At 50.8% G+C, this 20,878-nt stretch overlaps 7 protein-coding genes across 7 annotated transcripts; 2 read left to right on the top strand and 5 right to left on the bottom strand.

Moving 5' to 3' along the window:
• Nucleotides 1–122: 122 nt before the first annotated feature.
• KD926_003078 (uncharacterized protein) lies at nucleotides 123–2,784 on the bottom strand (the record flags this gene model as incomplete). Its single annotated transcript, XM_053097364.1, has 12 exons — nucleotides 123–197; nucleotides 259–408; nucleotides 514–599; nucleotides 682–787; nucleotides 879–1,012; nucleotides 1,134–1,187; nucleotides 1,390–1,518; nucleotides 2,091–2,236; nucleotides 2,302–2,398; nucleotides 2,501–2,548; nucleotides 2,605–2,638; nucleotides 2,704–2,784. The coding sequence occupies 12 exons, from the start codon at nucleotides 2,782–2,784 to the stop codon at nucleotides 123–125; spliced, it is 1,140 nt and encodes a 379-aa protein (XP_052958708.1).
• An 858-nt stretch (nucleotides 2,785–3,642) lies between these two features.
• KD926_003077 (60S ribosomal protein eL22) lies at nucleotides 3,643–4,336 on the top strand (the record flags this gene model as incomplete). Its single annotated transcript, XM_053097363.1, has 4 exons — nucleotides 3,643–3,660; nucleotides 3,822–3,857; nucleotides 3,920–4,116; nucleotides 4,210–4,336. 4 exons carry the CDS (start codon nucleotides 3,643–3,645, stop codon nucleotides 4,334–4,336), a joined length of 378 nt encoding a protein of 125 aa, XP_052958707.1.
• A 513-nt stretch (nucleotides 4,337–4,849) lies between these two features.
• Nucleotides 4,850–6,826, bottom strand: rex3 (putative RNA exonuclease Rex3; the record flags this gene model as incomplete). The annotated part of the gene is made up of 1 exon (XM_053097362.1): nucleotides 4,850–6,826. One exon carries the CDS (start codon nucleotides 6,824–6,826, stop codon nucleotides 4,850–4,852), a length of 1,977 nt encoding a protein of 658 aa, XP_052958706.1.
• A 1,092-nt stretch (nucleotides 6,827–7,918) lies between these two features.
• Nucleotides 7,919–8,802, bottom strand: KD926_003075 (uncharacterized protein; the record flags this gene model as incomplete). Its single annotated transcript, XM_053097361.1, has 2 exons — nucleotides 7,919–8,240; nucleotides 8,507–8,802. 2 exons carry the CDS (start codon nucleotides 8,800–8,802, stop codon nucleotides 7,919–7,921), a joined length of 618 nt encoding a protein of 205 aa, XP_052958705.1.
• Nucleotides 8,803–9,896: 1,094 nt separating this feature from the next.
• Nucleotides 9,897–12,533, top strand: KD926_003074 (integral membrane esterase/lipase; the record flags this gene model as incomplete). Its single annotated transcript, XM_053097360.1, has 6 exons — nucleotides 9,897–9,990; nucleotides 10,088–10,371; nucleotides 10,424–10,443; nucleotides 10,518–10,587; nucleotides 10,980–11,104; nucleotides 11,186–12,533. 6 exons carry the CDS (start codon nucleotides 9,897–9,899, stop codon nucleotides 12,531–12,533), a joined length of 1,941 nt encoding a protein of 646 aa, XP_052958704.1.
• Nucleotides 12,534–13,932: 1,399 nt separating this feature from the next.
• On the bottom strand, nucleotides 13,933–15,305 carry KD926_003073 (phosphatidyl synthase; the record flags this gene model as incomplete). The annotated part of the gene is made up of 2 exons (XM_053097359.1): nucleotides 13,933–14,869; nucleotides 14,944–15,305. The coding sequence occupies 2 exons, from the start codon at nucleotides 15,303–15,305 to the stop codon at nucleotides 13,933–13,935; spliced, it is 1,299 nt and encodes a 432-aa protein (XP_052958703.1).
• A 1,937-nt stretch (nucleotides 15,306–17,242) lies between these two features.
• On the bottom strand, nucleotides 17,243–19,336 carry KD926_003072 (uncharacterized protein; the record flags this gene model as incomplete). The annotated part of the gene is made up of 1 exon (XM_053097358.1): nucleotides 17,243–19,336. One exon carries the CDS (start codon nucleotides 19,334–19,336, stop codon nucleotides 17,243–17,245), a length of 2,094 nt encoding a protein of 697 aa, XP_052958702.1.
• Between the last annotated feature and the right edge of the window lie 1,542 nt (nucleotides 19,337–20,878).

The raw sequence follows: 20,878 nt of genomic DNA, 5'->3' as shown, positions 1-20,878 counted from the left end.
AGGGCGAGAGATCTTCCATTATGCCGTGATACGCTATATGCTCATCGAGAACATTAATATCTTTTCTCCCCCTCTCATGACTCTACTCGTAGAGACAAAGGTGGATTTAATCTGTTTTCCAATTAAGCCGCAGCACCGCCTTTGGGAATCAAATTGCGCAACGAAAGATCGTAAACCACGTCTTCCACCTTTTTGACCTGCAGAAAATGTCAATAATCCTGTTTCATTCTTTAACATACCCACCCCCAAAGAACTTACGCTGTACTTGATCCCATCGCTCCTCTTGCGTAGAATATCGTTCTTCAGATTCAAGAGCTGGAACCCAGCAAATAGGTCCTTGATGAAGTTGCCAATCTGCAACGGACGGGTATAATCTCCGAGAGTAACGGAGTTGACGGCCAAGCGAGCCTGAAGTGACAGTTCTGGTTAGAAGCACCGGACCAGTTGAGACAGAGACAGAGACAAAAGCAGAAAAGCAAGGAAGTAGGGAAACGAAGAAAGGAGAAAACAAACCAGCTCCTCAACCATCGAGATCAACGCAAGCAGATACTCCTCGATAGTCAGATGGAACGCATCCTGCTCCTTCAGGTTCACGGGGACTTGATTAAAAGAAAACCGGGACTAATTAGCTACCAACTCCGAAGTAGAATATACTAGGCATGAAGTCGTTATCCAACATACCATCCAAGAACTTGCCAACCTCCTCAATGGTCAAGAACGAAGTCGAGCTGGAGCTCTTGTACTCCTCAAACCCACCGAGCCAGGCGCAGAGCTCGATCGATGAGACCTGACGATAATTATTAGCTTCATCCGTCGCTTCTTTCTCGTTCACAGTGGGAGAGGCGAAGATGGATAGAAGAGAATCGAGCCGGACTAACCAGGTTCTGAAGCTCGCGAGTCCACAAGCCATTGTACTTGTAAAAGGGATGCTTGTCAGCGACGCCCTTCAACCGGGTGACTTCCTCGCGCTGAGCGAGGATCTCCTTGGTTGCGTCGTCAAGGACGGGTTTCACTGATCGATCAAGTAGGTCAATTTAGCTTTCGCGGACACCCAACCAACGAAGTTGAACCCAGGAACAATGTATGATCCCAAGTGTAAAGAAAAGTAGAAATGAAAGCAGGAGAAATCTCACATTGTTCGGCGGGCGTTGAATGCGCTCTAGACAGAATCGCCTGCGTAGATCGACCTATTTGATCGATGGTTAGAATCGTGACAACACAGTCACCGGTAGTAAGAACTGCCGAAAACAACAAACAAGCACGTTGGAATGGAAGCCATACCCTTCCTCGCTAGCGTCTGAACGATCTCATGAAGCTCCTAGATAATGAAGAAGAACATCCCGCGTCAACGGCAGCTCGGCTTCTCTGTTTTCTTGGCGCGGAACTCACGCCGACTTACATCGCGGACTGCAGCCTCCTCATCGATCTTGGTCTGGAGGTTTTCGAAAATGGCGTGGTCAATCATTTTTACCCCTTTTATTGCGCTTTTGTCTTGGAATGATTCGACTTTGGTGAGGACTGGATGCGGTGCGTCGCGAGGTAGTTAGAGGGGGGAATGATTGGTGAAGTTACGTCAAGGAAGGGAAGAGGAAAAGTGAAGAAAATTGCGGGGCCTGGATGTTCTGCCTTGGGCATCGCGTTTTGTACAGGCGTTTGCTGCCACCACCGCGAACAGGGAAATTTGGGTGAACGAGATTGATCTAGAGAGTTCTGGACTTTTTGTTTTGATTTATTGTTATTTTCCCCCATAGGATTCTAGGATAGTTGTGTTGGAGGGACATCGTATGAATACCAGTAGATTAGTATTTAAATATGGTATTGAAATGAAGCAAGAAATCCGTCTTTATTTTTTTTCTAACAAAGTCATTCTCTCAAACAGCCAAGCGGCTCAAATAGAGCAAAAGAACGACCCCAAGGGCCTGCAAGTCCTTGACCGTTTCAGCCTCATAATTCATGCCAGACATCAAATCACCACCGCGCCCGCAGAAAGTCACCATCCTAGTAGCGATACCTCGTCGAATAATCTACACCTTGATTAGCTTCCGGAAATCCCCTCCAAAACAAGGGAAAGATGGAGATCAAATACTCACCCTTCGGACTAACGACCAGACCACGTCCCTTCTTGGCACCCTTGTAGATCGTCTCAATGATATCGATCAGCTCCTGCTTGTCTTCGAGCACCCAGTTTAATTTATTGTTGTTTCCGGTTCCGAAATCACACATCATATGTTTGTTTCTACGTCGAGGGTCAGCGGGAACTGCAGCGGTAAACGCAGACAGAGGAGGGGAGACGGAACTCACCGGTAGAAGAACATGATGGTCATCGGATCGAACAGTTCGTACATGGTGTTGAATTCAGGCACCTCGTCGATATCGCAGAGGTAAATCACGGCGAAGTCTGCGCAGTAATTAGTAGATGTGAATTGTAAGGCCCTCCCTGCTAGCCAGGTCTCATTCGCCGAGCTGGAACGGTAGAGACGTAAGGAAGCGCAAGACTTACTCTTGACTCGCTCGGCGATCTTGAAGAGGACTTCATCTTGGCGCATGCCTGTATCGCATCGTTAGATTTCAAGACCGACACTTTTAGGACAGGGAAGATCTCACAGTCGACGTCATGGTCTCGACCGAATCGAATGACCTGTAGGAATATTCCGTATTAGCGGACTCGCTGGCTCGTGAATGGATAGATTAGTCGAGACATACCACAAGGCGATCTTCCTCGCTGAGGATGGCCTGGTCAACGTGCCATGCAGTATGCAAATGGGGCAGGACGACGGAACCCATGGCGACGGCTGGCGGGAGATCAAGTATAGGAAGGTTGAAGTGATCAGGGTGGACGCGGCTGGTGTCTGCGCAGATGAGTCTCTTTGATGTCACGTGAACGTGATGTTTGTGATTTCTACAGACAACAGACAGCACGAAAGAATAAAACTCCAACGTCAACAACTGAAGGGAAAGCTTTTAGGATTTACTTAAGAGCGAACTTCATTTCAAGCTTGAAGCGTGTTCGTCGGGTAGGCTATTCTACAATGTTTCTTCTCCAAGCAGCTGGATATACCAACCAATTTGATGAAAAAAGAGGTTCGCGTCGATCGGGGATAGTGTAAGCCCGATGACACTGTGTGGCCAGACATGCGCAAGCACAGAGGCCCAGCCACGAGATCCAAAAATGAGATTAATCAAAGTTGTGTTCCTTAGAACACTTTCAGAGATTAAACTGAAAAGAACAGATACTACACTTGATCTAAGCCAAAAGGCAAAGAGAGCTGGAGAAGAAAAGAAAAAGAATAAACGGAGGCGGGCGGCGCGCAGTATTTAAGCCAGCCCATGGGTGGCCCGTGCGGCGCTAGCCAGTAGCGTCCCGGGCGCAGGCTGCAAGCGAGGAGTGACTCAGCGAGAAAGCCCCGCTACGATTGGCTAACGGGGTGCAACCCTAACTGCCTACCAGAATAGGTCTAGCGACTCGCACGGGAAGAGGAGGTTCTCTCTACTGACTAAGCCGATCCGGGCTCCATGCGTTATCGCTAATTCCACTCGGCAGCCTTTTCGCTTCAGTTTTTTCTCCAAGCGCAGGATACTCACTTCTTTGCGACAACTCCCTATCCCCTCAACCCCCCCTTCAAATCTCCCATTCCAGTCACAATGGCTCCCGCTGTTTCTGTATGTTTCCAATCCACAAACTGCTTTGCTGTTCCCCCTTGAGAGGCTCGTTCGATCCATGATGGCAATTAGTGTGTTATCATCGGTTCTGACAACCTCTCGGGGATTTCGACCTTACTATGGAACAGTAGGCTAATCGATCAATTTTCCCCGATGAATAGGCTCGTGGTCGCAAGGCCCAGAAGGTCACCAAGAAGGTACGTGGATGGATCGCATTGACTATAGCTTTCCCAATTTGTACTAATATCTTCGCCTGCAGTTCGTCATCAACGCTTCTCAGCCCGTGAACGACAAGATCTTCGACCTCTCCGCTTTCGAGAAGTTCCTCCACGACCGCATCAAGGTTGAGGGCCGCGTCGGCAACCTCGGTGACAAGATCGTCATCTCCCAGTCCGGCGAGGGCAAGATCGAAGTCGTTGCCCACATCCCCTTCTCCGGTCGCTACCTCAAGTACCTGTACGTCTTCCATTCCCCGGCTTTGCGCCCGTCATTACTCTGCAGAGTATCTTGCAAGCGGATTTGCTAACCCCAGTTCCCCTCTCCCCACAGGACCAAGAAGTACCTCAAGAAGCAGCAGCTCCGTGACTGGCTCCGTGTCGTCTCCACCTCCAAGGGTGTCTACGAGCTCCGCTTCTACAACGTCGTCAACGAGGAGGGCGACGAGGAGGAGGAGTAAATTCCTTCTGACCACGGGATCATGAACAACAAATAAAAAAAGCGAAAAGGTTTTCTGGCTTTGGACTGGGTTTTCGGTGCGCGAACCGCACCGCTTGGGGGGTTGTTCTTCATTGTTTTCAACACAAGACGGGACCAAGTTTCTTCATGAGTTGGGAGTTGGTACCGTGGACCTGGTTCATGGTTGTCCGGAGGATGGATGTGCTCGGTTGTATGGCACGGCTGGCTGCTCTTGTGACGGAGCAAGGTGTTAGGTTCTGCGGGGGATTGTCTCAGCCTGAAAAGGTGGTGGTCTTTCGATCCTAGCATGTCTGCTCGTTGCGGTGGTCGGCCGGTGTCGTTAGTTCTACTCCATGACGTTACGAATGGTAGATCATGAATTGAGCCTTTATTACTCTGACATCGTTGCGCTCGTAAGCAATTCACAGCACCTCGGTATTTGTTCCACGGCCTCTTGAGTGCCACATATTGAATAGAAGCCGACAAAGTAGGCTCCATGTAGCTTCGGAATATTCTAACCTGAACTGGTTCTTTTCTGCCCGGCTCCTCGGCCAAGTTTCAGATCTCCTGCAGCATCTTCTGGCGTACCCGGTGGAGGAACAAGGCGATCATCTTTGAAGACCCACCCTTTGGATTTGAGTAATGTCCAGGTGTCTGCAGCTTTGACCCGAACGAGATCGCCCGTGGCAACCGCGTCCTCCTTGGAATCATGACCTTGATCTCCTCCCGTCTGGATATCCCGATCGAGATGCCTCTTGCATAATACCTTGAGACTCATGCGGATAGGCAAGCCCCGCGGATGTGGGTAGAGAAGGACAGTGTCGATGACCGTCGGGTGGATGATGCGACATGCATTCAGATCGTTATCGATGGCATGCCCGATGAGTGGCGTGTCGGGCTGGATAAACTGGAACAATAAGGCTCGTGCTGCTGCCGGGGACTCCACAACCTGTAGGGGCGCCGGCTCGACTTCCCCCTCCTCTCTTGTAGCAGAGTCCGTTTTGGGAGGCAAAGTGCCGTATGGGATCGCTTGGGTGTAATGCTCGGGAAAGACACCGGAGAAGCGCGAATTCAAGTCCAGCACCTCACCCATCGGCCGGACGAGGACATCGAGGAGCTGCTTGCCTTCGGGCCAACTGACAGCGGTCATCCGGATCAGCTCCAGTCCCAACGTGGTATAACCCATCTCACAATCAAAAGACACGGGCGATTGGGGCCCTCTCTCGGGCTGAGAGGGCGTGTTTTCGAATTGAAGAATTGATGCGAGTCTTTTGCTTTCCGTCACCTTGTAGACATGCGTTTGGCCTTTGGTGCAGCCGGAAGATGTCCCTATGGTTTCGTTGCAGCAGGAAAAGTAGGCCTCTCTAGGCCCCGTGATATGATCAGTCGGTCTTTTCGGTGGATAGAAGGGTTTTCCAGAGTGATATGTGCAATTTCCACCGGTTGTTAAGGAGCCATCCTCGCGGCGACCGGGAAACACCTGAAAGCGCCCGCTACACCGGTCACATTTCTCCCAGCCTTTCGACTCGACGACACCCTTTCTGGCATTCTCGACTTCCTCGGTCGTGGGTGCTTTAGTCACGTATCCAAATCCCTCAAGGCCTTCCAGAGACTTCACGAGCTTTTTAGCAAGTGCGATTTCTTCCGGGATACGCAATCCTGTAGTGAGGGTCTTGGGTTTCTTATGCTCTGATGTGTTTGACGGGATCTTGTAGTATCGCTGGTTCAGATGAGACTTGACCTCCTTGATCCAGTCGTCCTGGCTCATCTTCGACAGCTTCAAGATCCGAAGTTTGATAACATTTGAGTATATACTTGCGTTGTCTTTCGCCACATTTTCCTCCTCGTCCAATGCCATCGTGATCAGCTCGTTTGGGCTCAGCACTAAATAATCCTCTGGGCCCTCTTTCTGCCTAGTCATCTTGTTATTCAAGGAAGACATGGTGGCGTGAAGCTTCTTCAGGATTGCTAAGCGAACTCCATGCGACGCAGGGGATTTGGTGAGCATGCGAGGGTTGAGGCTTTCGCGCGGAGCGTGCCTTGGTGGAAAACCTGCCTTCGGCTTCTCAGCGGAAGGCACATCTCGCGGGTTTGATGTCGATTTGGACTTTGATGGTGGTGGCGGCGGCGGCGAGACTTGCCTAGCGACAGATTGAAGCTGACTGGGCTTTTGGCCTGTCGGTTGAGATGGCTTACGCGCTGCGTTCGCTAATGGAGTTCCCTGGGCTGTGGGTTGGGTCCTGGACGACGACAGAGATCCCCGAGCGGCCTGGCTGGGTTCGATCGTTGTTTGCAATCTAGCCTTCTTGGGGGCCGGTGTGTCCTGGACAGGTGATTCCTCATGCGTGGTGTTGACATCCAGAGCGATCGGATTCTTTTGATCGCCCGAATTGGTGTTGGAGGGTGGATGAGAGAAGAGGCATGCCAGCAGAGAGCATTGCTCGCCCTGCGGACAAGGAATGTCTCTGAATAAACCAAGTGGAGGAAACATAATGGTTGAGAAGTGAGGTATGTATGAACGGACGGGATATATGGTGGGTAAGGTATTGACAAGATAGTGTAGATTGTCGCATGTATTATTCTCTCCCGTCTTGAGGCCTGTAACTATATTCGTTGACCACAACATGTAAAAAGTATGGTCAGACTGACGATGGAGGTGGAACTTTTGTTTGTGGCCATTGAGTCGAAGGTTGGTTCCTTTGTAACATGCTCACTTCCGTAGGATGAGAATGAAGCAGAGACACTAGCTCAATGGCATGGACCAAGTCAAGAGGTCAGGAGAAGAGGTGTATAGCCACGTCGATCATTTTAGACATCACGGTGGATTGTAATCTGTTGTCCGAATATCGAGAATGAAGCCAACCTAGAATCGATGTTAAGGGAGAGACAGGAGGGAGAAAAGACAGTGGAGAGCGGAGGGTGACAGCCAAACAATGCAAACACTTGCCCCCATTCTCAGGCATCAACAGGAACAGGAACGCCGCCAGCCCTAAGTCCGGCGCTGTGTCCGACGGAGACAGCAACCATTGCAGCTTCGCAAGCTGGACTCAGGTTTGGCTGTCTATCATCTAGCAAACCGGACTGTCATTCGACGCTGGTATCCCAAGACACTGCAGAGAGCCGCTCTGGTGGCCCTTCGTGGCTTGTCAGTATGCGGCTGGTCCTCCTTCAGACCAAGTTTCGGAGCACGACGCGGGCTGGCGTTTGCTCTTTTGGCTGATCGTAACTTGATTGCTCATCTGCTGTACCGTAAGCTGATAATAATTCGATAAAATATCATGCTGAAGCTAGAATTAGACATTTTCCTACGGGAAGGGGGGCGACGTGCCTACGTAGCAGTTTTTGGACTTAGACGTCGTCATGAAGCGGTCTCAATAATCTAGCGGCTAAGATATTTCTAGAGTATCCATAGCATACGGGGCTGGAGAAATTTCTAGCGATCGCTCCGGGAACAACAGTCTAAGACAACCAAAGTTCTGCAGAGTCGCACCCCACAAACACTACAGTTGAGCAGAAATGAACATAAATCAGGTAACAAATCCAAAAAGAGACCGCAGCCACCGCATCCTCAATCAAAAGTGTCTCAGTCGACTAGATTATCTTCCACCATGACAACTGCGGGCAGCCAAATCATGAGCTCAGAAGACATCTGGCTCAATTTGTGGCGCATTGCTGGACGAAGGACCAACAGAATTCGGTGTCCATCGAGCCTGGTGTCGCCAGGAAGCACGCCATGACAATCATGTGCTGACAGCTCAGCGGAGCTCGAATGGTAGGTTGGATCAATATCGGCCAGCTGCGAAAATTCTGTTTGCCCCGAGCATTGGTCGTTGCAGACTGCAGCATGGCTAGCTCCTGTGTAAATTCCCACCAGCTCATTTCGGCGCTTTTTCTCGACCTCATCGCTGGCCGGAGTCTTTAGCAATGACAGTACCGGCAAACTGGCTAGAAGATCATCTGCCAGCTATTCCGCGGCAGCCTTGCGACGCTTTTGGTTGTGTCGACCAAATGTGTCGTCAGGGGCTTGAACAGGGTTCAACAAGTTAGAGAGCCGAACTGTCTCTCTTCTCCAACACTCAGCCATGATTGGATTTGCTGCACAGGGTGAACCATAACTCAGGATCAATGGACCTAGACAACTCCAGGAAGGTTGTGCCTACTTTCTAGAAACCTTTCGTAAAGGTATTCCAGCCGTTCGCCAAAAGTATCGTTCTCGGTTTGATCCCGGGCATTCTTTCCGTCAAGGTACCAGAACGGATGCTCTATCATCATGCTGTGCAGGTCCTGAAAGATCAATGCCGTGAGGAAAACCTCTGCCGCGAGCCCGTCCCTCATTGCAGGAACTTTTCCGACCAAAGTATCCCAGCTTTCCTGTACACAAAGTCCGTCTAAGTGGCTGATGATGGTGGATTTCTGCTCCTTCGACAAGCGGGCCAGATCCGACGGTTCCGATGCCGCATATTGCATGACCCATTTCTCCACGGCATAGCGCAGGAGGTCAAACAATTATGCGATGTGTTTGGGATCCTCTATACATTGCGTGTCAGCACCGGCATTGATCAGAATCCATTTAGACTCAATTTGGCGGCGAATGCTCTCTATCACGGGTGAGACCGCTCGCTTATGTTCATGTCCGGGGGACTTTTCTTGTCCTGGGCCACAGGTTTCTCGACCCTGTTCCCCTCTTTCGACACTGGAGACGTTGCTCGGCTTTTCTAGATACACGTTAGCATATTGCCAGAGTACTAGAGATCATCGTGAGAAGCACTTCCACCTGAGCCTTTGTTTGATTGCGGGTGAAAACCTTGATGTGCAGTATCCAGATCAAGGAGGGATGGAAGATTGAGAAGGAAACGCGAGTAGGGGCGTCACTAGCCTTTTTATCTCTTGTCCTTTTGATTTCTTTCTTTCTTCTCTTTTTCTTTCAAGACTTTGCGAAGATGTCTAGCGCGAATAAGCCGAGGGGGGTATCTGGACGCGCAGTCGCTGTTCTTTGTTACCGTGAAATTTGAAGACTGCGGTCTTTTTTGCTATCGAATTGATCAAACTGAAATTTAAAAAAGATTTTTTTTTTAAAAAAAAAAAAAAGGAAAAAAAAAAATTCCCCAATCCCCAAATCAAATCAATATGCTCACTGTAGCTTCCCGAGACATTAATTTGGTGAAGGTCCGAATTCCCACAACCTAGTCATCATTAGGACCCCGATCAGGCCGACATGAAAAGAACAGGCATTTCCCTCTATCTCGCAGTTTTTCTGAGCCATTCTACTTATCTGCAATCGCCACTATACTCTTCTCTTCATCATCCTCATCATCCTCATCATCCTCATCGTCTTCATCGTCTTCATCTTCTTATTGTTGCAAATCCCTTTAGATTTGGGAGTTTTCATAATGAATTTGGACACCAAGCTCATCGTGGGGATCGATTATGAATGTACCTCGACAGGTAAGCAGTCCTCTTAATTTAGCCACCCGAACTCACCAGTTGCGCAGGAGCTGCCTTTGTTCGCTCCGATGGAGATCTGGGAGCGATAAGGGGAATACTTCAGTGGCCCGGCAAGAATGCCGGCAAGGTTCCATCCCTTTTATCGATTTCTGAGGCGGAGACTCCTCACCGAATTTTATGGGGATTCGAAGCACAAGATGAATTGGTCACGTACGCTTGGACTAAGCCTTTGCTGGACCAGGACGTCAACCCAAACGAATTTACCGACCCGGTTCTGAACACCCTAACTCGCAGTCAAATCATACAGTTACCTTCCGGGGTACAGGCAAAGACAGTGGTGGCCACCTATTGGAAAAGCTGAACCAGTACATCCGGGGTTTTCTCAAACACAATGGGATCGATTTCGATATTACGCCGATCGAGTACTGGCTGGGGATGCCAGCCCATTGGCGCGACGAGACGAAGGGCCTGCTGATTCAAGTGGCGGAAGAGGCTGGGTTCAAGGTTAAGCCAGCCGATCAGATACACATGGTATCAGAAGCTGAAGCCGCCGCTCTGACCGTTGTCAAAACCTTTGCCCCGCGCCTTGAAGTTTGTCCAATCTGCTGCATACTGTTCATCGTACGCACTAACACTGACTTAGGTTAACGATGGCCTCCTTGTGTGATTTTGGGGGGGGCACAGTTGTGAGTTCCCTGGAGAAGAGATTGATAGGCTTCGGGCTAAATATCTGTCAGGATATCGGCACGTTCTACATATCAGACGTACAACCTGGAATACTCTTCGAAGAACTTACAGCAGTTCAAGGTACGCAATGTCCAACAAAAAGCAAAAAAGAGGGATGTGCTAATGAGTACAGGCGGCAAGTGTGGTGGCGCTGCTGTAGATAGTCGTTTTTCCCCGCTAGTCTGTAGCCAACTTGGTGATGCACTCCAATCTGCGCCATCAACACAATCGGGACCGTATGGTACATTGATGTCCAATTTTCAAAAAATAGTCAAGTCAGAGTTTACTGGTGGGACCGAATTGTAGTTGAATGGATGATTGTTTGTTGGGACCCTGATAGTTTCCTGCCTTACGGACTCCGAGTAGATGCCTGACTCCGGAGGTCACGGATGATGAGTCATCCTCTACAGTGTCCTAACTAGTTAACTAATAGTTAACTAATTAGTTAACTAACTACCTAACTAATAATTCAGGCAGCAAGTAACCAACCCGAATGGACTCTCGAGAGCTTCCCTATCTTCTTCTCTCTGTGTGAAACCATGGATCCCAATGGGAGTCACTCGCCTGATGCACATCATCTGTGTGTCTTGGTCCATGGGTAGGGAGAACATACCACTCCCCTGCTGATATCCACGTGTTTGTTTGGGTCGTTGCTAACAGCCATTATTGCATGCGACAGACTCTGGGGAAACCCTTCTCACATGGACTTCATAGCCACGTCGTTGCGAGAACACTATCCGAGTAAAACCTTCCATATCCTCGCCGCCCAACGCAACGCCGGTACCCACACCTACGATGGGATCGAACTCGGAGGCGAGCGACTGGCGCTCGAGATCGAAGAAACACTGGACTCGCTGGAGGCCCGCGGGTCTCGGGTCAGAAAGCTCAGTATTGTCGGGTATTCCCTGGGGGGACTAGTGGCTAGATATGCTCTGGGGCTCCTTTACGCGCGAGGATGGTTCGACCGGATCGAGCCCGTGAATTTCACCACCTTCGTGTCGCCGCATGTCGGGGTGCGGATTCCCCTCACGGGCCTCCGCAGTCTCTTGTGGAACTACCTGGGTCCGCGCACGATCTCCGTTTCGGGGAGACAGCTGTTCTTGGTGGACTCGTTCCGGGACTCTGGGAAGCCGCTGCTCGGCCTCCTAGCTGATCCCGACAGTGTCTTCATGCGCGCGCTGGCCAAGTTCAAACACCGCTGCGTCTATGCGAACGTGGTGAACGATCGCTCGACCGTCTTCTATACCACCGCCATCTCACTGTCCGATCCATTTCAACAGGATCTGGAACGTGCCCACATCAAGTATGTCGCCGGCTATGAACCCGTGATCATCGACCCCGACGTGTATTTTGCACGGCCCGGGGTCAAGGACGACCATCTGCCGTGGTCATCGCGGATACAGCAACAAGCGAAGAAACTCTTCACCGACCTGTCGACGTGGCTCTTCTTCACCTCCCTGATCTCCATCGCCCTCCCCATCTTCCTCGTGAACTCAGTCATCCAGACGTCCCGCAGTCGACAACGGATCCAGCTACACGAGGAGGGCAAAAACGGCGCCTCCTTCGGACACTACCGCATACCTCTTCTGATCAAAGAAGCCCAGAACGCGGTAGGGAAGGCCTTTGAACGCGCCGCCTCGCGACAGGATGCCGAGTACCTATCCGCCACCGACCGCCATGCAGGCGCAAGCCAACTCAGAAAGCGGCCGACCACGACAACAAGCTTCTCAGCCCCCACCGACCCGGACAAATCGAGCGTGGCCATCCACGAAGAGGAGACCAGTGTCACGGAAACGCACACACCAGATCCTCCCGGCGATAGTCAAGCATATCCCACGCTCGCTCTCACCCCCCTTCAGATGTCCATCATCAAATCCCTCAATGCCGTAGGTTTCCGCAAGTATCCGGTCTACATCCACAATCATCGACACAGCCATGCCGCGATCATCAGACGCGTGCCGAAGAAGGGATTCGACGAGGCTCCTGTCGTGATCAAACATTGGCTCGATACTGAGTTCGAGATCTGATTTTCCCCCCCCAGCCGCCCGTCATGCGCGGTATCCCCGAAATGGGAAAAATCGAACAAAAATCTTGCATGAATATGCGGGAGACGCAAGTTGGAAAATCCTCCCCACGGGAAGGAACACATGGCATGGGAATCAATCGGGGTTGAGCTGGCGGGTCATACTGCAGTAGTCGGCGTACTTACTACCTACCAGAGTGTCCCAGTAGCTACTGTACCCACGGTGTAGTGACTCACATACTCCCTCTCCCTCTCCCCCTCCTCCGGCCATCATCCACCACATGGGACCTGCAATATGACATATGCAGTGCATACTCCATACCGGGAATGAACCCCCCACCCCTAACAAGCCGCAGCCTTTACCCCAGTTTCTTGGCACGCGGGGAAACGAACCAAATAGATAGGATATGTAAACCTAGACGGCTTATACAGTTACTATGTACATAGATAGACAAACAGTCAGATAGATAGATCAACCACTCCAATATGAACCGCCGAATCCCCTAACCCCACCCACACCTGGATCTAATCTGCCCGTGACGTCTGCCGTGCACGTCATCAGATAGATGACTGTATACCTAGTAGCTAGATACTTGGCCAACGTAAGTATATTTAAACCAACAACTTTAAAGGGAAAAAAATCCCCGGGATTACCTAGTTAGTTACTCCCGGCCGGCCGGTCTATCCTATGGCCTATGTCAGTTGGTGTGTTTCTCGCGGACAGCCTCTATTCTAGGATCTTGTGACTTTAGGGGACGGATCTATCTGCGTACGATGTGGATGCTACGTAGATACTGTGGTCTTGGGGTATTCGATTAACAAATAGATACCTACTGAGAGGCAGTACACGGCAGGGATCATCGATCCATCACGTCTCTTGTTAGTTGGAAGGTAGAGCTGAGTAAGTGTAAGACCTCGCCAGTTTCTCTCCTAGAGTCTGTGTTGTACTGCAGTGTAGTAAAATATAGCATAGAGGGGCATAGTGCCCTGTGACGTGTGTAGAACTCAATCCAAGTCAGCACAATAACAATCAGCAGCATCAACAAATATTAATCATCTATGAAAAGAGGACTGGAATGCCCTTGCCCTGATCACACAAGAAACCTGTAGAATTCAAGGAAGATGTCCAAACGGCGCTTCCACCAGAACAGAAACACACAGTAGTAGATAGAAAATCTTTCTTTGTAAAAATAAGAAAATAGAATTGTTATATCCTAGGGAATCATAAGTATGTAGAAACTAGAAAACCAAAATAGCCAAAATCTTGAATCATGTGTATGGTATATGTGAAAACGAATGACAAGGAATGATCTAGACGATCTAATTGAAGGTGGGGGGAGGGGAAATCATGTGCATGACTATGCGCAAATAATCCCACATGGTCGGTGAAAAAGCAGGGCCGATCAATTTCGTATGCCCGCATACTTTGACTCCTTCAAGTCCGTGCCGTTCATGTCCTTGGAGATCTCACGCTGCATGGCGAATTTGACGGCTTCCAGGACGTTCTCACACGTTTTCTTGGGTGGGTAGCGAGGAATCATGCCATCCCGGTAGACACCGGTCTTGACTAGAATCGAGAACCATTCGATGTCGCTGATTTTGTCAAATTCGTTGGTCCCTTGGACGTCGGACTCGGGGGTGTCGCCGACGAAGTAGACGGTGCGTGGGGGGTTGTTAATGCCATGGGTGTCCTTGCGCCACTGGCGAAGGAGCCGGGTGGCGAACTGATACGTGCCTAGTTGGGGCTTTCCGAAGGCAATAGTCGACAACTCCTTCCCAGTGACGGCTTTGTAGAGTGCCTCCAGTGAGGCACGAAGTGCGCCCATACCGATGCGGGTGTGTTCATGAGAGGTGGCCCATACGACGTCGTTGTGGGAGAAGAACAGGGGAGGCCCCTCGTTGAAGACCTCCGAACGGGTTCCTAGATGTCCTTCCTTCGACATCAGGACATCCAGGATGATTTGCTGGTCTCCGGCCCAATCCCGGCTGTCGGCGAAAACGAAGATGGCGTCGATCTTGGTATTCTTAAGATCTCGCGCGCGAGAATTCTCAAACTCGTCATCGGTCAGGCTCCGGAAGGGAGTGGTATCCTTGCGCGATTTGATGATATCGCCGGGGGTGATGACGTCCTTGAAGCCGTACATTTCGGCAACCAATCGACACTTCTCGCCCACGCCGCCCACGACAAGAACGGTGTTGTATCGCTCAGCCATATCGCGCATCGGCGTGTGCCCGCAGATAAACTGGCCGGGGGAGACTTCCAGCTCTAATTGCCGACTAAGGTCTAGACATCGTTCCTCCTCCGACTTGCCCCCGCCGTTCGTCACAAAGATGTACGGACTGATTGAACAGATAGGCGTCAGAAACAAAGCCTTGGTTTTGGTATGGATTCAACGAAGGAGAAAATATCTTACATTGTCATTCCATAAGGATTGTCCCCGTTGATATATTTCAGGGCATCAATGGCCGCAGGAATGGGGTCGCCACCTTTCAGTAGAACTCCATCGATATCGAAGGCCAAGGCAAAGTCGTCGGTGGTAGTCTGCGCAGGTCTAGAGGTAGGTGAGGCCACACGGGGCGATCCATCTTCAGAGGATATCTCGTCTTCGAGGTGTTGTTTAGCCATTTCCATTCCCATCGCGGTGTCGTGAGCACTGGAGGCCATAAGATGTTGAGGAGGGAGGACGACATTGGGACCGCCATAAAGGTCGGCCCGACTGGCGTCCAGGCTGGACAGCCGGTCAACTCGGGTTCCGAGACCGTCTGCGGCAGTCATCGTTCTTTTCCTTGTTCCTGTGAATGTGGGGACGCGTTGTAATCCTACTGACGTATAGTAGGGGCGACGATGGCTTAGACGATTTGCCAAAGTGGAGCGGACCCAGTAGAAGACCCAAAAAAAGACAGCCGGGAAGGGAACGACAACGGCGGTCGATCACTCCAAAAAAAAGTAAAGGGTAAGACAGCCAAAAAAAAAAAAATTAAAAAAAATTAGAGAGTGTCCAAAGGGAACCCAAAGAAATGAAATTGATTATCTAGAATGGAAGATAAGAAAGAACCTTTGTGAGGGAAAAGGGGGCTCCAATACGGCCGCACAAAACGCAATCGAGATGAAGAGACCGTTCACGCACGAGGGCCTGTAAGAAGCAGTCTAGCCAGCTATGAGGTAATCCCTGATCAATGTCGAAGAGAAGAGTGATGGAATGATGATCGAGGTAGAGTGGAGGAAAGATCGAGTGTGGGTTTGGGGAGGAAAATGGAGCCATTCATATACAACGCTGAAACACATCGACCGGATAATGGAGGGTCAGCGCCAGAGGCGCGGAGCCTTAGAAATTAGGACTCATGCTTGCCCATGGATGATGTTAGCCCGTGGCCCCGTCATCGACAACGTTTGGACTTTGGAGAATGCTTGCAATGGACTTTGGCTGGCTGGCAAGCGCTGGTTGCCGTGACTCCACCGAGCCGAAGGTTTGCCGCCGTTCCTCTTCGCGCCATGCAAAGGCAACGTCGACGTCGTCTCTACCGCGGTGATTCATCCTGGGCCGTGGAATCGATGAGGCAGACACGTTGATTCGTCACCCATGCCACGGTCCAAACGTTGGTCGACTTAGCAACAATCAAATTATTCTGTGATTTCGAGGGCGGGTGTAGGGAAGTCCCACTAACGTTCAATCCTCGCGAAAATACATTCAAGTACTCCGTATCTGTCTGTCATTTCAAGACGCATGGATTGCTTCGTCGACTGATAGTGATATCACATTTTACTCCCAGGGATCAAAGACGGGGCCCGACGAGTGAGGCAGTTGACCGAGAAGAAGTCGAGGCAAGCACCGTGACGTCATGGCGGGATGTCCCCTGCACGGCCCGCCTTCCTTAGTCATCCACTCTCTCCGGTCTCCTTCCCTCTGGCTATTCCTCTCCAGTCCTCGCTCTTCTCAGTTCATCCGGTCACCTCCCGGGCAGCCCGTCAGCCAGACAGCCCAGAGTAGTTCGTCAATGGTGCAGGCACGTCCAGGAGCAACCAATCCTCAGGCCAGATGGCGGATGGTGTCTACACCGTCCGAACAAGGCGCCGAGCCCTAGCTCGCAACCACCTGGTATGTATCTCGGATTCTCAAGAGGCTAGGGAACCCATCTCACCCACTAGTTGGGATCTGAAGCCAACCAGGGCGTGTTGTTTAATGCCGCACCTGGAACCAACACCAACATGCAAGCCGAGCGAGGAAGGAGGGGAAAGGGACGTGGAAACCACGCAGTGTAACCTTTCCGGTCCTGCAGCCACCGTCGTTGTGCACTCTCAGCCTGGTGACATGTGATTCGAAGTCTCTCACTCGGTGAACCTGTCAGAACCAGCGTCTACCACCACCACGAAGGCTGTTTCCGTCCCAGGAATGTCTTGTCAAACTTTTTTTCCCTGGCGGAAGATGGAACAGTCAACGACTGGCTGGGAACTGAACGACTGTACAACCTGGTTCCGGGGAATTATCGTGACTCGGTTACTAATATTCTAGAGGTACAGTATGTAGCAAATATTGTATATATAGGTACAGTTCGCAGACGGAAGCATCTGCAGGGGCCAAGATAGCAAATAAATATACATAGAAGAAAGTGCAATGTACCGGACGCACATGGTCCCATATTAATATATTACAAAAGAGAAAGGAATATGATCTGGGCTGGCCCAAGAAGGAAAGCGAGAAACCTGCCTCGCTCTCAATCCACGCGGAGTATCAGATCGGTGCCATGTCTGGACGGTGTCAAGTTGCGTTCGGTTGGCACGGCTCTTATCGTCGATGTCCGACCCATCCTCTCGATCGGATAGCGAGAATCGCTCACTAGACCGTGAGAGTTGGGCTCGGGTATTAGGATACCACGATCATTTTCGTGCCAGTAGTCGTTCGGGACAGTCTGTCCGGTAGGCTGTGGCTTGCCTCGACGAACCTGAACCCTTTTTATATCATCCTGCCGCACAATCCGGGGCCGAGAAACTATCTCATGGGCTGGGCCGGCAGCCGTAGAGCGCGAACCCTCAGACTCATTGACAGGTGCGTCACCAAGAAAGTAATCACGCTTGGGTGGGATATTGGTGGGTGTTCGGACTTCTTTTAGAGGGGAAAGTGGCCTGAAGCTCCCCGAGTGACGCGAGGTCCGGCGGCTTCCCGAATTTTCATTGATGTTGATCGTCTCAAACTCGCCGCTCGGCTTGCTCACTGGGATGCTGCTTGACTGCGGCAGTGAGCGGCGCTTCATGTTGCGGGGCGACGGCATGCCTGCACCACCCAAGTATCCATGATCGGGTTGTTGCCAATAATTGTCAACATAATTGTCATGATACATGAGGTCATCACATTTGGTATGATACGACGAGGCGTCATATATGTCAGCCTGGCGTGGATGGTGGACCCCAGCACCAGAGTCGGCATATATAGGCTTTTTCCGAGAGGCAGAATTCCGTGGGGTTAAGGTACCATTATGCCGTCCCTCAAATCCATGCATCATGGCACGCGGGTTATCAGGCAGCCCTGCTATCGGAGCCCCATTGTACTGTCGCGAGGAATTATATCGAGCTGGCAAGGCAGAGGAATTCATGAACGGAGTTGGGGCGCTGGGACCCCCTCTCGGCCTGACGACGTCTTCCTCGAACAGTGTCGCGCCACTAGCGGGCCTGGGGGTTTTCTGTTGACTCCATCGCAGAGGTTGGGGGTAAAGATCGTATGCAGGCTTCTCTGGCAGCAAGTCGGAGATGGTCCGCTGTGAGGACTGGCTCGGCGAGGCCTCATTTTCAGAATTTGAAGAAAATGCAAATCCAATCTTGCTAGGGCTAATTCTTCTCGAGTGGCGGTTGTTACGATCGCCGTCTGGTCCAGTAACAACAACCGCTGGGTTCTCATTCCGGTATTCGAACGGGGACATCAGCCTCGCAGGACGTGAGTCCTCATTTATTGTACGAGATGACGGGTTGCTAGGCCCTGGAATTGGTCGTCTCGGTGGCGAAGAAAAGTCGTGGGGTTCTGACATGACACCGCCAATCTCGAAGAAGTTGTTGTCTTTGGCCTGCTGATTCCTTCGTCTGGCCTTCCGGCAGCAACAAAATATGATAACCCCAATGATTAAAAACCCCGACACCCCCGAAGCCACAGAGACCCCTATAACTGCACTGGGTTTCAAATGACTCTCGTTAGAGGATGCCGCACTCGTGGAGGGTGTCTGATCATTCGTAGTACTAGAGTGCAGGGTGGTGTGGGTGATTGATATAGGACTCTCGAAAGGAGTGAGAGTGGTGGATATGTGGGTCGTAGTTGACTGTGAGGGTGCTGAAGTAGTTGAACTGGTAGTTGAGCTGGTGTTGAGGGAGGTGCTGAGAGTACCTAGGTCAGAAGGTGTCTCTGTGTGAGCGGCTGTCGTACTCGTCAGAGACGTCGTTGTCGTGGTCACTATTGTAGCAGTGATAGTAGCATGCGTCCGTGGTAAAGCGCCTACTACCACATCACAGATACTGTAGACCGTTGAGTGCAACACCGTCTCCAAAACGCAATAAGCGAGGCTACAGCGCAAGGCAGCCTCTCCCAAAGTATATCCACTGTTCGTATTCGTCCTGCAAAGACATTCGAGATCCAATCCTTGCGAGCATGCATTGTTGGGATAGTCCGTCCGAATGAATTCTCTAGTACAGTCTGCAGCGCAATTTGGAACACGATCGACTGGCGAAGCGACCGCTCCTGTCGGCTGTGGCTCGTTGGCGCTGAGTGCAAGGCAAGATGATATTAACGACGAAAGGACAAAGAGGAGTCGGAGATGTGATAACATATTGTGACAATCTGTCAATTCTCCGCTAGTTAGTCAAGGATTCCCCCTGGTCCATTTTACAACTGTGGATGATGTAAATGTATCCAAAAGTAATGAGCGAAGTTTAGAGCGTCCAAATGACTTACCTACCCTATATCAACACAAAGGAGCATCAACCCCTAGAGTCATAGGTGCACACAGACAACCATTCTATGTGAATGGATCAAAGAAATGAATAGAGGCAATATTGTTGTACAATGTCACTCTAAGCCGCCTATATTTTCTAACGACAGAATTGTTCCAGAGAACTGAGGGGCACGGTGAGAAGGACATGATAATAAGACGCGGCGCGTTCGAGCCCAACCCGCCATTGCCGGCGTCAACGAGAAGATCTCTTGTTTTCGCCATGACGCTGACTGGCTGCTCGTGGGAGACGCCTGCATCTGAGACAATCACCATGAAACTGCGCCTCCTGTAGGCGCCCTGATGAAATGCAAAACGCAGTCTAGCCAACGAGAGCCACGTAGTCGAGAAGCAGGTCGACAACTGTAGGCGCTGGGTGTGGGCAAGAGCGCAGACGAGATGAGTAGTTGACTACGCGCCGGGGTTGGCGCCGGCGCTGCACCGGAGTCATCATGATGTCAGGTCAGCTGATTCCAGACGCCCGGGCGCTTCGGAGATGAACGGGCGTCAAGAGCTGAAGAAAGCTGAAGAAAGCCAAGTGCCCCGGGGATGAACTATCGAGATCCAGGTAATTCCACCCAGCTGAGAAATAATTCAGCCTGGAAGAACTCTATTTTAGCTTAAATTCGCGTGGCGCGAAGAGTTGCTGGTTCTTGTCGTACCACAACCGACAAACAGCTACTATACCTAGAGCAAAGGTGGGAGCAGCTGCAGGGAATTCAGGGAATATTAAGATCTTGTTATTGCCATCAATCATTAAAAGTAATCACTGACAAAGAGCAAAACAAAAAGCCCAGTATGACAAATGAGCTGGTATCATCCGAAGCGAAGCCAAAAAGAACATAGAAACATCACAAACAGGGGAATCGCGAGAGATTAATAGTAACAAGAACACTCGAGCCCCATCACAGGATACGTGTGATATAACCACCGATCAGTCCTCGCCTCAAATCCACAGGATATGGACTGCCAAGTGGCGGGGTTACATTAGTCGAGTCTCGGTCGGAGTCGCGCGGAATACGCGAACAACAACACGATCGCCCGTTCGATTTCAAATTAAGGGATCTAGGAGAGAACGGCGGAACGATGCAAATCTTCGATCGAGGAAGGACTTGGATCGAATCGGGCGGACAGTTTGGGGGATATAGGCAGTGTCTAGTACTTGAAAATAATGTACCTGGAAGGGCATTGTTAGCTGGAGGTCCGAGGAATCCAGATCGGAGGGTAGCACGTACAGAGCGTGGATGATGCCGGGAATCCAACCCAGGATGGTCAAACAGATGTTGATGAGCAGATCAGCTCCACATCCTCGCTCAAGGAAGACACCGAGGGGAGGGAGGATGATCGCAAAAAGGATCTTGCAGATGTCGCTGTACAAAC

The sequence above is a fragment of the Aspergillus affinis genome (assembly GCF_023601865.1).
Source record: "Aspergillus affinis strain CMG 70 chromosome Unknown NODE_16_length_405296_cov_86_143545, whole genome shotgun sequence".
NCBI lineage: Eukaryota > Fungi > Ascomycota > Eurotiomycetes > Eurotiales > Aspergillaceae > Aspergillus > Aspergillus affinis.
The sequence above is the reverse complement of the archived record's forward strand: the minus strand, read 5'-3'. Positions and strand labels throughout refer to the sequence as shown.